The sequence below is a fragment of the Danio rerio genome, chromosome 8 (genome assembly GCF_052040795.2).
Source record: "Danio rerio strain M-AB ecotype USA chromosome 8, GRCz13ab, whole genome shotgun sequence".
NCBI classification, from domain to species: Eukaryota; Metazoa; Chordata; class Actinopteri; order Cypriniformes; family Danionidae; genus Danio; species Danio rerio.
The window spans coordinates 2778864-2794453 of record NC_141028.1 but is presented as its reverse complement, the minus strand read 5'-3'; the positions used below and the strand labels follow the sequence as shown (position 1 = coordinate 2794453).

At 42.6% G+C, this 15590-nt stretch overlaps 1 protein-coding gene across 1 annotated transcript in view; it reads right to left on the bottom strand.

Moving 5' to 3' along the window:
• rasal1a (RAS protein activator like 1a (GAP1 like)) overlaps window positions 1-15590 on the bottom strand; it is a gene marked incomplete in the record, with an annotated part of 86902 nt that overhangs the window by 45680 nt on the left and 25632 nt on the right. Inside the window, 6 exon segments of the mRNA NM_001443113.1 lie at window positions 6077-6230; window positions 9529-9646; window positions 9814-9905; window positions 10301-10441; window positions 12343-12424; window positions 13634-13763. Of these exon segments, the coding sequence (NP_001430042.1) occupies window positions 6077-6230; window positions 9529-9646; window positions 9814-9905; window positions 10301-10441; window positions 12343-12424; window positions 13634-13763 (717 nt within the window).

Below are 15590 nucleotides of genomic sequence, written 5' to 3'. Positions count from 1 at the left end.
ACTCGGTTCGAATCCACCATCAGCTGAACTCCTGCTACTTTTTTTTTCTCCCGTTACATATCAGATTGGAAATATATTTATTTTTAACAGGAAGGAAACATTTTTAATAAATAATGCAAATGTGATATAAAGTCACAAGTGTCTCGTGGGTATTTAATAATGTTTAGCCTTATAGGTGCCTCCCTCTCTGCAAAAACTATATTGCTCAGACAACTGTATTTCCTCTGAGCAAAAAAATCGCGATCACATATTAATATGATTATTATATTTAAACTGCCTTTTTTTCGTTAACTAAACAAAATGCTGTAATTGGTCAAGCGCGGAAACGTCAGTTTTGTAATAACCCGCACTAAACTGAGCGGACTTTAGTGTAACGTTATATCTGTCATAGATCAAAAATGAGTGGACTAGTGGATTTAGCAAACGCGAGAGAAAGAGGAGAGGAGGCATCTTTATTGAGGCATTTTCCATACACACCTTCTTTAAACAGACCCATGATCAGGAGAATCAGGGTACAGAAGACGACGTTATGGTAACTTTAAATGATGAGAAGCTAGCATTAACCAGGCGGAGGAGGCTAACGGCAGCGCAGCGCGGACTGGATTCATCGTGTGAGAGACAGACAGAAAAGGAGAGAGAGAGGGAGAGAGAGTAAAGCCCTGAAGAGGAGAGAGACGGGAGAGAAGAGGTATAGTGTGTGTGATTTCGGATACTTTTAGGTTTATAATCAAGTCTTCATCACGAGAAGAGTAGAGAAAATACAGGGAGAGGAGGAGAGAGACAGTAAATCAGTGTTTGTATTATAAAAGACTAAGGCCCCGTTTACACTAGTGCGTTTTAGTTTTAAAACGGCGTTGTAGAATGAAAACGATCCGCGTCCACACTAGCGTTTTACCCAGCGTTTCTGAACTGCTCTCCGTCCACACCAAAACGCTGAAAACGCACATCACGTGACCACACACACACTCTCGGGCAAGCGCTCCAGCATTTCTACCCAGATGAGAGCTCTGCTTGTCGGACTGCTCATCAAGCATCTCCCGCTGGATCTAATCTCACTATATTTGCTAAACGTGATATTTCATTCATGTTGTTGTCTTTATCTAACGGCATAGGCCAATTCCCTGACTTTGGTCATTGGAATCTATTAAGTTACTTGTTCACGGGTAACATGTTTTGGTTAAGCGCAAAGATAAGTTAATGATTAATCCAGGTACATTGACTGATCGCTTGCTTTTATTTCCTACAATGTATACACTTATTGTATATTATACTTTTATAATTATCGATTAATAAAACTGATATTCAGCAAAAGAGAGGGTGCGTTTCGTATTTTCACTGAAATTGAAAGGAGGCAGTTGTTATCGGCTCCGTTTTGTTATAAATATCCACACAGTGAAGATGACGCTCATATATGCAGCACGACGCCTCAACATGTCTGCTGTCTGTTAAGTTGTTAATATTAAAATGAAAATAGGCAGTTCCTTAAATCATGTTTACATTTTATTGTTGAGAAAGTGAAACAACTTAGCCAGGGTGATGTGAATGAAGTTATAAAGTACACTGTTCCCTTTGAAGATTTACCCGTGTCCTCTGTATGTTTTCCATATCAAACTGAGAAGGGGGAGACTGCAATTGATCAAACTTGCGAAGTCTTAACTTACAAGAAGAGGATGCGAGACTGAACTGTGTGTGGGCTACTTAATATTGAGGAAAAGCCCCAATCAGATAGGCGAACGTTTGCAGCCCCGCCTCCGTTTTCAAATGTCTCCGTCTTTCCCCATCCACACTGAGACAGAGCAGCAGCGTTTCAGAATGAAAACGGCCTCTCCAGCGTTTTCAAAAAGCTCCGTTTTCGGCGCTCGAGAACTCCGGCGTAGTGTGGACGGTTGGCGTAACCGTAGCAAAACTTATGCCTTTTCAAACTAAAACGCATTAGTGTAGACGGGGCCTCAGATTCATAGAACTGGATTGGAGAAGCATTGTGTGTTATATGCCATGGCAATAATATGCTTTATAAGTTTGTAAAAGCAATACATTAAAATACCCTTAAAAAAAATATATATATATATTTATTTATTTATTTATTTTTTTTATTAGTATTTTTATTTAATGCTTTGAAAAATAAGTTAAATCTTTGAAGACTGTAAATACATATGTACTATATATCATTTATTTTAATATGTGGGCAACAAATTATAGATTCATTTTATTTAAAAATTATTATATTATTCTTATTTTTTAAATTCAACTATAGGGGTGCGGCCAGGTAGGGGGGCTTACAAGACAATGTGCCCAGGGGCCCCTGAGTTCTTAATCCGGGCCTGACTATAGGGTAACTGATGAACTAAATTGGCCGTAGTGAATGAGCGTGCATGGGTGTTTCCCACTACTGGGTTGCACCTGGAAGGGCATGCGATGCATAAAACATGTATCAGGCGGCTGATACAGACTCAGCTTGAGCTAGATCTGTTTGAGTTCATAACTTTGCTTGATCATTCTCTGTTCCTCCAGATCTCCGCCGCTCGCTGCCGAACATTCCCATCTTATGATCGCTCCGCTTCCTTTTGAAGCCGCTTCCTGTGGAGTCGCTATGGAGACGTGGGCTCAGTGTTTGTCATCAGCGCCACATAAAACACCAGCGAGTGTGAAAAACCCACACACAACATCATGATGAGAGAGGAGAAGTTCAGCAGCGAGGGGAACTGTGGGTAAATATAGCCGTCGCGGTGCCCACACACCGGAAAACCACTGTCTACACACACACACAGGTTTATTTTGGTGAATTTTCTGGACATTCAATAGGATTCCATTGGTTTTAATCCAGGCCCGGATTGGCTAATCGGGAGGACCGGGAGAATTCCCAGTGGGCCGGTCTGATTTTTGGCCGTGAGGGCCGGTGTCCCTATCTGCTTGCACTCTTTCAGCAGTCACACTTTTTTCATCTATTTATTTATTTGACCATAGCTTTACCAGCCTGATCTCACGAGAAAACGTAAGTATTTTACGTTTTGCCAGTTTAGTGGGTAATTCGTACGAAATGGTACGATTTTAAAAAGGAGGCGTGGCACCTGACCCCACCCCTAACCCCAACCGTCATTGGGGGATGAGCAAATCGTACTAAATTGTACGAATTAGATCGTACGAATTCATACGAATTAGCCACTAAATGAAAAAGTTACGAATTGCTGTGAGATTGTGTTGGCTTTACTCTTTTTATTTATTATTTTGCCGCATCACCCCTCTTTTTCTTTATTTTCTCGCAGCCCTGTGAGCGAAAGGCAGCCTGCAGGTTAACTAACGTTAATGATGATGAAGTAATGTAACTATCGACCCCAAACAGCGGCACCTTAGTGAATATAAGAATTCGAATAATTGATATTAATGAATAATACACCTGCTCAATGAAAATCAAATGATTCACTACATTAATAAATCTGACATAACTTGATCAGAAATATTAAAAGGGGAGAAAAAGATTGAGCCATCAAAAGAAAGCAGTGCTGTGTCTTACGGCTCACAAGTCATTACTTATTTTTAATTGCCACAACTATAGCGCCATTGTGGTCCAGTGGCAAGCACGTTGCGTTTCAACGCTGCGAACCCGTGTTCGAATCTCACCTGTAACATTATTATTAATTATTTTTTCATTTTTATTGTAAAGACATATAATACTGTTAGGGTTGTTGAACATTTGACTTTCTAAAGCAGCTGTTTTCTTGAAAAAGACGTGATGGTGAAATTAGAAACTGAATTGGAATCAGTCGTGAACTGAGGTGGGCCTGTCTAGCTTGAAACTCCAGGGCTGAAAATGAGTCCGGCGCTGTTTTATTCTGTTAAAAACTGTTTTCACTTGTCCTAGAGTAACCCTACCTCTCACAGGAAACTGTGTATAGTTTTACTTTCTAAAAAACATTCTGTATGATTTATAGGTCTTAGTACTAAAACAATCGCAAAACGAGCGCACTTCCGCATCACAGAATAAGGTCAATGACGACAGTACAAAGCAGTAGTGCTGTTTCAGAATATTTCAGACATATGGACTAGGGATGGTCAAAATAACCGATTAGCCGCTAACCGAAAAGGTGCATTTGTAACTGATTAATGGTATCAGTTGAACAATTAAAAAAATTATTTTATATATTTTTAGAGTTTGGCTGCATACAGCCTGGTTTATACTTCTGCGTCAAGTGACGGCGCATGCAACGCATATAGCTGTGCATTCATACTTCTGCGCGCTGTTTCTGTTGCACTTCTGAAACGCTAGATGGCAGTAGGGGTTTATGTTCCTGGTGTTCCTGGAGTTTCGTCGCTGGTGTTTTTTCTGAACGCCTCCTAAATGTACAAGTGGCTCAAACTTGCTCATTTTGAGGCAGGAACCGGCGGACGTGCAACAACTTTAACCATGAGGTAAACACAAATCAAAACTTTTCATCTGGAGCTCCTTCACGGGACTCCACACTTGTAAACAGTAGCTCCAACGGACTCATGCGGCTCTCGGTCCCGCCCACATTCGTCAGCGCTTCTAAGCCAACCAATCACAGAGCTTGCGCACAGATTATTGCTATGTGTAGTTAAATTTTTTGAGAGGTGCATGTCAGCGACAGGCTATGCGTCCGCGCATAGGCTGTGCCGTAGCATATGCGTGTGCTTGACGCAGAAGTATAAACTCGGTTTAAAGCCTGTTTCACACCGCAAGTGTTAAGCCTGGTTTATACTTCTGCATCAAGTGATCGGCGTGAGCCACGGTGCAAGCCTTGTCCTTGAGCTCATAAGATCCTCGAGCCCGGGGCTCCCTCTCGTTTGCAAGACGAGAGGGGAGTTTGAGCTCAGGTAGATCTGGAGAACTCCCCTGCTGTAGTAGCTAATGAACAGACAGTGATCGCTCTTAAGAGAAACTTACTTGGAGCAAATCTATGGTGTCGATTTGGATTAGTCAATTAACTTAAGTTGCATGTTTTTGGATGGTAGGAGGAAACCAGGGAACCCAGGGGAAACCCACTTGAGCACAGGGAGAACGTGTAAACTTCCACAGAAACGTTGGCTGGCTTGGTAAGGACTAAAACCAATGACGTTCTTGCTGTGACGCAACAGTGCTAACCACTGGACCACCGTGCCACCCGTCAAGGAAAGGAGGAGAAGTAGGGGTGGAAGGGGGGATTCTTAAAAACGAAGATGGCTGTTATATGGAACTGAGGGTATTTATAGTGGCTTAGGAATCGTCTGATTGGTGAATCATAAATTGAATAATGCAGGACCGGCTGTGGTCAATCATAAGCACGTGATCCTCTTGAAATTAGTTTATAAATAAACTTCACTCAATTTTATGGGACCTTTAAGAGTGATGATTGGCTATTTCCACTAAGGGCGTACTCACACTATGCTATTCGAACCATGCCCAGGCCTGGATAGTTTGAGAAGTGTGAGTGCTCTGAATCGGCTCAGGCACGGTTCCATTGGTCGGCCCTGGCCCGGTTGGAAGAGGTGTACCAGATCTCGGTTGACTTGGGCTCCGAAACTGAAGACAAGACGTGACTTTTAAGGGACTGTTTCCTATGGATTCATTAATCATTCTTACTGTTCAATGAACACAAACTGGCGTAGTTTATTTAAGACGCACCTACACCTTCGGCAAACCTCCTAATTCCTTCTGCACGAGGACTTTATGATTGCTTATGAGTGTCAAAAGTGGCGGATCTGTTTGGTGAAATAATTGACTGCGTATTACCGCATCCCGAACCACTAAAACGCTATAAAGAGAGCACTTCTTAAACTAAACAGTGCATCATCGATGACATAGCCATGCTCAGGCCCGAATGTGATGTGAGTCCGGGCCTTCGGGGGGCATAAGCGTGCTTTGGCCCAATTTAAGGCATCTGTACATAGTGTGAGTAAGCCCTGAAAGGTGGGACTACCTTTGCTGTAGTGGCCATACTGAGTGTTGCACTTTTCCCCATTTATGGTTCTGCGAGAGAAGTCTTTGTTCATCTATAGTCTTTTGGTCATACCCATGTCATAATACACATTTATGTCCTTACATGTCACAAAAACACATGCACACACACACACACAGACTTACTGGTGCTGTGGACCTCTCTGGTGTTCAGGTAGTCCAGAAACGGCACCACCAGCCCCTGACCCAGATACAGTTTGACCAGCGTCATAGCAACGTCCTGCCGGCTGTCCACCGTCGTCACTTCCTCCAACAGTGTCAGCGTTGTCGCCTCGTCCACCTGACAACACACACACACAATACACAAAGCGCACTTAAGGGGGTCACACACCAGAAACACCAATCGCAACATAGCGCCATGCATTTCAGACTTCTAAACATAGGTTTCTATCAGGGTACACACACCGGCGCTGCAAGTCGCTGCAGCACCCAGCCACGACTCAGGGCATTGTTGCTAGAAGGGATACAGCTGTGGCCGGAAGTTAACGAGAATTGTTAATATTATTTCTTAATTTAACAATTAATTGTATTTTATCAGGAGTGGCAGAGTGGCTCAGTTGTTAGCACTGTGGCCTCACAGCAAGAAGGTCGCTGGTTTGAGTCCCAGCTAGACCAGTTGTCATTTCTATGTGAAGTTTGCATGTTCTCCCCGTGTTGGCGTGGGTTTCCTCCGGGTGCTCCGGTTTCCCCCACAGTCCAAGGCAAACACATGCGCTATAGGGAAATTAGTGAACTGAATTGGCTGTAATGTGTGACTGTGTGTGTTTATGAGCATGTATGGGTGTTTCCCAGTACTGGGTTGCAGCTGGAAGAGTATTTGCTGTGTAAAGCATATGCTGGATAAGTTGGCGGTTCATTCTGCTGTGGTGACCCCTGTTTAATAATGGCACTAAGCTGAAAAGAAAAAAAAAATTATTGGGTGACTGAAACTTTCTAAAACCTCACACCAGGGTTAAGATTTTCTAAATCTCCTTGTACAGTGAGGTCGTGTGGACACTAAAACCCGAGTTTTCACCTCATGATGTCAGCGTGCATGCTGTTTTCTCCTTCCTGATTGGCCAACACTGAGGAAAATTTTGAATGTTCATTGGCAAACTTATAGCGTGTTCTGGCGCTTGTATCCAAGATCTTGTCTTTTTGGTCATGACCCAAAGCTCATGAGCATAGGTGACAGTAGGAAGGTAGACTGACCGGTAAATCGAGAGCTTTGCCTTTCGGCTCAGCTCCTTCTTTACCACAACAGACCAACAATCAACGCATTACTGCTGCCGCTGCACCAATCCCCCTGTCAATCTCACGTTCCATCCTTTCCTCACTCATGAACAAAACCCCGAGATACTTGAACTCCTCCACCTGAGGTAAGGACTTTCCTCCAACCTGGAGAAGACAAACCACATTTTTCCGGTGGAGCACCATGGCCTCGGACTTGGAGGTGCTGAATCTCATCCCAGCCGCATCACACTCGGCAGCAAACTGCCCCAGTGCATGCTGAAGGTCCATGTTCAATAAAGCCAACAGAACAACATCGTCTGCGGAGAACAGAGATGAAATCCTGTGGTCCCCAAACCGGACCCCCTCCAGCTCAAGGCTGCACTTTGAAATTCTTTCCATAAAAATTATGAACAGAATTGAAGACAAAGGGCAGCCCTGCCCGAGTCCAACATGAACTGAAAACAAGTCTGACTTATTGCCGGCAATGCAAACAAACTCATACTCTGTTCATACAGGGACGAGACAGCCCCTAACAGAGCGCCCCTGACCCAATACTCCCAGAGCACCTTCCACAGAATGCCACGAGGGACAGGGTCGAATGACTTCTCCAAGTCCATTAAACACATGTGGACTGGTTGGGCATACTCCCATGAACCCTCAAGCACCCTGGTGAGGGTATAGAGCTGGTCCAGTGTACCACGGCATGAATGAAAACCGCATTGTTCCTTCTGAACAATGCCCTCCTGCGTTGGATGGCGGAGGGGTGTTGCGGACGAAGGACGGAAGTGAAGAGCGGGGGGTTGTTGCAGACAGAAGTGAAGAGAGTTGGGGAGTCGCGGAAGAAAGTCAAAGTGAACAGCGGACCGGGGAGGACGGCGGTTGAGGAGGGGGATAGATAAGTCCTGGTTCCCACGCTTCTTGAAAGTAATTGAATTTCAGATTCGACTTGAATTAATAATGTTAATTATTTTATAGCATTTGGTGTGCTGTGTGTGTGTGAAGTAAAACAAATAAATGAATGCTTAAATGACATGTAAACATTCATTAAAGGAAACGGCATTTTGTGTTTGAGAACATTCGCTAACAGCAGTTTAATTTAGCAGTTAAACCCACAGATTACACATTCATCTACTTCTTCAATTCATAGAGGAAGTGATTAGTTGATCTGGAGCTAAATTTGACAGAAGTGCCATCAGAGTGGCTAAATGTTCCTCAGCGCTTCATTACAGGTCTCTGTATTGAATGCTGAAGCACCAGAACAAACTATAAATGTGTTCAGACTGGCATCAACCTTATTTCAGTATTGCTTTTTAGGATCTGAAACACCTGTGTTTCATATTTATTTTAACACAACAGTTCTGTCTGGATCTTGAATCTGATTGGCTGAAAGCCGTGTGATATTCTGCCAGTAACAGCACTCGTCCAGCCTCTTCACCCTTTTGTATTACTCCGCCCACATACAGCAACAAGCAGAGGACACTCTACAGTTCGACAAATAGTACTGCTGTTGGCCAACACAATGCACTTCTGAGGCTTTTTTTAGTGGACAATGTAGTTGTTTAGATTGCAACTATGCAGTTTATTAATAAGGATAGTGCCTATTTTAAAATATTAATAATTTCTGAGAGGCCATTGGCCTGTCCTTGAACAGAGCAATGATGTTGGCTATCCACAAGATGTCGTCAGGACTGCATAATAAGCGCTTAGAAGATTAAAACAGCGTAATTTCTAACTACAGCTGATCAAATCATTGTCATACAGGTTATTGACTTTCTAAGCCGATCTCTCTCTCTTTTGTATGCTGTAGTGCTGTATTTATACCATAAAATTGTAGTGTATTGAGTGTGGGACTCATCAGGAATGTGTGTTTTGTTGGCAGAAAGAAAGAAGAAATGCCCGCATGTGTTTAGCGTTTTTGCCTTGTTTTTGCTTCGACACAACAGCAATCTAGAAATGATTGTGCTGCTTTTTTCGGGGTTAATAGACTGCAATAGACTGTAACACTGTAGGGATATATCTCTGTAGACTGATGGCATTTCATGTCACGTTCAGCCTTATAATCTCAAAATGTCAGCAAAATCAGCTGCTTTGTCATCACTTTAGACATTACGCTAGAGAATCATTCAAACATTGGCTCTAAAGTGACGTTGGTGAATTAGCCACAGCTTCTGCTGCAGATGTAAATGAATGGCGGAAGAAAGTAGTTCCTAATGCAAAAGGGTTTTTGGACTCTCCTTGTTATGGTTGTATATATCATCACTGGTGGGACACTAAGGCCAATGCACGCCTCCCACCAGAGCCGATATACAGCCATATCGCACTGCTACTCATGTGATATTGCTCATATACATTTATATTTATAGTACCTCAGATGGAGAAATGACGGCCTCCACCAGCAGATCCATCAGAGGCTGATAATAAACTGATGGAAGAATCCTCTCCTCCACCAAACGCACCTTCAGACGCAGAGCACCCAGTTTACCTCTGAAACACACACACACACAGTAAATGAATGTGAAGGCGCTATATGACACACGCAGATGAATGAATGTGCACTGTATAACACACACATAGGCAATAAATGGGACTATGCTGTAAACACACACTGTTAATGAATGTGTATGCGCTGTATAACACATGCACATACACACCCGGCATTGTCCTCTGTGTTTCCCAGTGGCATCAGCCGAAACCAGCCCTGCAGGACAGGAGATCTGAGCAGACACGACAGAGGAATCTCCACCTGCACACACACACACACACACACACACACATCAGTCCCCGTCATTGACTCACTCTAAACTTCTGCTTGTGTTCCCACAGAATCAAGAGCATCATCCAGCACTGAGGGTGAGTGCATGATCATTTAAGGAGCAATTTAACATTCAAAGTTACCAGCAATACAGTAAAATCACATGTTTATAATTTGGTTCTGAAGAGGATGGTCTTTCAGAACCACTAAAATTTGAGATGCTGACCAGTTCTCTGGTTTAGTCTAGGTAACTGTAGTATAAGTGGAATAATGCTCTCAGGACTACTGAATTATCAGAAAATAATGCACACCCAAATGCAGGTTATTGTTTTGCATTACTCATTTATTACTCATGTAATGTCAGACAGGTGAAACTGTGCGCTCACCTTCCCCAAAAAGTCGTTCTTCCCCACCATGTCCCAGTCCCAGACCTCCACCGTGACCATTCCTCCCTCATCTTCATCAGCTTCATCCAGACAGAGCTCCAGAGTCTCGTCCCAGTGAGGGAACCGTGTCTTCTTTATGATCTGACATACACACACTCATGTTCTCAAGTCACGATGCTGACATTTAGTCATTTAGCAGATGCTTCTGTCCGAAGAGACTTACAATTGAGCAGGCATTGAGTGAGGCAACAGAAATGTTGAGGCGTTGTGCTGCATATATGAGCGTCATCTTCACTGTGTGGATATTTATAACAAAACGGAGCCTATAACAACTGCCTCCTTTAAATTTCAGTGAAAATACGAAACATACCCTCTCTTATGCTGAATATCCAACCCGGGCTCATTGTGGAAACGTAGCCCTGCGGATGTTTCTGCGGACCGCGATTTACGTCCCGGGAGGTACGTATTCGAGCGTTTTTTTTGTTTTCGCGGATCCGCGAGAGGCTGCTGTGCGCGCTGATGTGCGCTCGGGCGGGCCTCTTCGCGCTCGCCGGCCGACGGCTCGCCTCTGAGCGGAGGCCCCGGAGGAGGAGGAGCCGGAGCCGGCCGCGGTGGATGACGACCGGGATCAAGTTCGGGGAACAGCGGGTTCCGGAAATCAGGTAAGACGAAAAACGGAATCAGGAAAATAAGGGCGAGAACGCAGCGGGATCCGAAAACGCGGTCGAAATCGAAGACGAGGGCTTTTGCTTTTTTTTTTTTTTTTTTTTTCGATCCGGCGGCTTTTCGCGCGAGAACGGCGGCCTTTTGCGGATCCGCGAAAACAAAAAAACGCTCCAATACGTACCTCCCGGGACGTAAGTCGCAGTCCGCAGAAACGTCCGCAGGGCTACGTTTCCACAATGAGCCTGGGTTGCATTTATCTCTGCGATCAGCCAAAACACGAACGTTACCCGAGAACAAGTAGCCTAATAGATTCAAAAGACCAAAGTCGGGGAATATGTTGTTAGATATAGACAACAAGATTAATTAAATATCACCTTTAGCAAATATAGTGAGATTAGATCCAGCGGGAGATGCTTGATGAACACTCCGACTAGCACAGCTCTCATCTGGGTAGATAGGCTGCAGCGCTTGCCAGAGAGTGTGTGTGTGTGGTCATGTGATGTGCGTTATCAGCGTTTTGGGATAGACCAGCGGTCACCAATCTCGGTCCGGGAGGGCCGGTGTCCCTCCAGTGTTTAGCTCCAACTTGCCTTAACACACCTGCCTGGGTGTTTCAAGTACACCTAGTAAGACCTTGATTAGCTTGTTCAGGTGTGTTTGATTAGGGTTGGAGCTAAAATCTGCAGGAACAAGTTTGGTGACCCCTGGGATAGACGGAGAGCTGTTCGGAAACGCTAGTGTGGACGCGGATCGTTTTCATTCTAAAACGCCCTTTTAAAACTAAAACATACTAGTGTAAACACGGCCTTAAAAGTATCTTTTTATGTGTCAACTTATAGGGGTGTGAAACAAGTAAAGAATGAGTAAATAAGGACATACAGTGCATCTGGAAAGTATTGATAGCGCTTCACTTTTTCCACATTTGCTTATGTTACAGTCTTATTCCAAAATGAATTAAATTGATTGATTTCCTCAACATTCTAATTTAATTTTGGGTCAAATATCTTTATGTTTACAGCTATTGGTGTTAAATAAAAAAACACTTACAAAATGACTCTATAATATTTAATTAGTTATAATTTTAAATAATATATATATATATATATAATATTACATAATTAATTATATTTAAAAATCAGTTTTCGGTCAAGAGCAACCAGAATTTTAAATTTCAGTCCATAATTTACATTTTGGTGCATCCCAGAACTCTATTATTCTAGCGAATAGTGACTTAGTTTTCTGTCTGTTCCTCATATGAACAGATCGGCTAATTCAGAAGATTTGTGTTATTAAAGATGTACAGAACACTTTGCTGATGCATTAAATATGTTTTTTTTTTTTTCCTGTGTTCAGCATCTGGATGAAGATAATCTCACCGATGTCTCAGCGCTGAGGTTGTTGTAGATGATTCTGGTGAAGGGATCAGACGTGCCGGTGATATCACGCGGAGCCAAATCACTGTAGCAAAAACAAACACACATCACACACACACACACACACACACACACACAACACAATCTGAGTGTTTGCAGTACTGTCAAATTCAAACATACAAATTAGGGATGCTCAAAATAATCGATTAACCATTAACCGTAATGGTGCGTTTGTAACCGATTAATGGTATCAGTTAAATTGGTATATTATTTTATATATTTTTAGTTTGGCTGCATAAGGGGCCGATCGAATGCACTTTTTTGCGTTTAGAGCGGCATCTTTTGAATGGTTTACTAAAAGCCGCAAGTTTCTTGCACGCAGCTCATCCCAGAGAGTGTGTGTGTTGTCAAGACAACTACAGAGAACTTTAGGGATGCTTTCACACCTACACTTTTGTTTCGGAACGTATCTCGTTTGCCCAGTTAGCGCGGTTCGTTTGGCATATGTGAACATGTGATCCCTTTATGATGAGTATTACTATTCATTAATTCATTTATTTTCCTTCGGCTTAACCCCATTAATCAGGGGTCGCCACAGTGGAATGAACCACCAATTACTAAGCCACCGTGCCGCCCAATTATTATCATTATTACTTCTATTATGATTAAAGGACCAGAAGGGGAGCAGTGTGTCCTCAAAGCCTCGATGAATATTATTAATATTATTATTATATTATTAAGTGAGCAGAAGCAGATCCGTGTGTTCTCACTAAACCGAGCCTTCATAAATATTTTATTATCATTATGATAATGATTATTATTATTATTATTATTATTATTATTAAATGAGCAGAGCAGTGTGTCTTCACAAATTCTCCATAAATATTATTATTATTATTATTATGAAGGGGTGGTATGGTGGTTTAGTGGTTAGCACAGTCACCTCACAGCAAGAAGGTCACGGGTTCGAGTCCCGGCTGGCTCAGTTGGCGTTTCTGTGTTGAGTTTGCATGTTCTCCCCTTGTTACCATGGTTTTCCTCCAGGTGCTTCGGTTTCCCCCACAGTCCAAACACTTGCTCTAAAGGGGAACCGATGAACTAAATTTGCTGTAGTGTATGAGTGTGTGTGAATGAGTGTGTATGGGTGTTTCCCAGTACTGGGTTGCAGCTGGAAGGACAATCGCTATGTAAAACTTATGCTGGAATAGTTGGTGGTTCATTCCGCTGTGGCGACCCCTGATAAATAAGGGACTAAATCGAAGGAAAATGAATGATCAGATCAGCATGTCCTCACCGAGCCTCGATGATGTGGCAGCTCAGGCAGGATCTGTGCTTTTCTCTCTGCAGCTCCAGAGCCAAATGAATCTCACCCTGAACCTCCTCATCAGGATCCACGCGAGTCAGATTTAACCAGTTATCCAGACCTGCAGAACACACAAACACAGCCCTGATTCAGCCAGGATACTCTGCAGATTCTGTTTCTCATTGCAAACATTTCATTAGTCATCGTTAGGCCCACACGGAATCTGCGCTCGCAGAAATCCACAGATTTTTAGTCCATCATTGACTCCATTTGTTTACTTGTGTAATTGTGTGTAAATGTATATTTAATGAATGAATAAGTTCAGTAAAGTTAAAATTGCTAAAACAATGATATAACACTGCATGAAAACAGCTACAATAATGCTAGATTGCTGAAATAATAGCCCCTTTCACACATACAGACCTTTCCGGAAAATTGCCGGCAATTTTTGAAAATACCGGTAAATTCGTTCTGGCTATTTTCCGGAAAGAGAAGTTGTAACATTACCGGCAATTTGCCGGAATGCTGCGCTGTGTGAATGCAGAAGGAAGATTGCCGTAATAAGCGCGTGCACGTCTAGAACGTGCTGACGTGAGACGTCTGCTTTAGCCAATCACAACAGTCAGACACATTTACATCCGCGCGGTTTGTGAGAATAAAAGCCTTTGAATATTTCTCCAGACACATTTAGCTGCTAGAAGTTAGTCAGATCACGTTTATATGTTCTTCTTAATGCCAAATGTGTAAATAATTATCGATGAGATGTTTATGATAAGCCGTTGTTTGTTTACCTTCAAGCTTTGCGTGCGCCTATTAGCGCCTGCACACACACATATTATGAACATCTCGACATGCGAAAGTGATCCTGCGAAAGTTGTTCACAATATTGATCATCCACAGAGTTTGTAATTTAGTCAAATGTTTACAAACACAAGCGCAGCCGTTTAAAGCTCATTTGTGGTGAATGATGTCAGAATTTACCGGTATTTTGGAATGGATGTGTGAATGCTCTTTTCCGGAAAATTTCCGTAACGTCCTCGCCTGTGTGAACAGCGCTTTTTTGAATATACCGGTAAAGTCGTTCCGGAAATTTTCCGGATATTTACCGGTATCACTGTGTGAAAGGGGCTAATCTTATAGCACTTAATTCAATGAGTGGCATCCATTTACCATCTCAGAAATATTCAATATAAAAAATTGATATGAAATATTTGCGATTATTTAGAATTTTTAATTAAATGCAATCAAGGCAGTTCTAAAAAAAGGTGAATAACATGTCTAATTTGTAGTAGTAGTTATTGCATGTCAGACGCACGTGTACACAGCACCTTATCACAATATATAATGCAATACATTCTCATATTGTACACAGCACTTTATAATTAGTTTATTTATAACAAATCTGTACATACAATTCATCCTCCAGAGCTCTTTTGTCTAACTGCATCTCTGTTTAATGTTTATCGTCTTATGTTTATTTTGTGTTGTGTTACAGTCATATGTATATGCCTGTTTGTTTTGCTTGTGTGTGTGCGCTCTCTTTCCCCTTTCTCGCTCGCTCGCTTGCTCCCTCCCTCTCTCTGTCAATTCTCAGGTTCGCCCATTCCAGTATCCCATTCGTCCGTGAAGACGTCAATCTCAATTACACCTTGTGACGTCATCACCTTCACAACCAATCAGCACAGGAGCTCAAAGTTTAATAGGGACGTGAGCGGGGCCGGGGAAGCTCGTTCTGCTTTTGCTCTGTCTTGCTTGCGGTCTTTGCTTGCTTTTGTGTGTGTTTTTGGCTTGTTGTGATGTGCTGGGATTTTGACGTGAACTTAGTTTTGATTTTGGTCTTGTTCTTATGGAAGGCCATTGGGGCCAAAACACTTTAAAAATGAGACTAGTTTAAAAAAAAAAACGTGTTAACACGTAAATTGCGTGTTAACGCGTAAATGACGTGTAA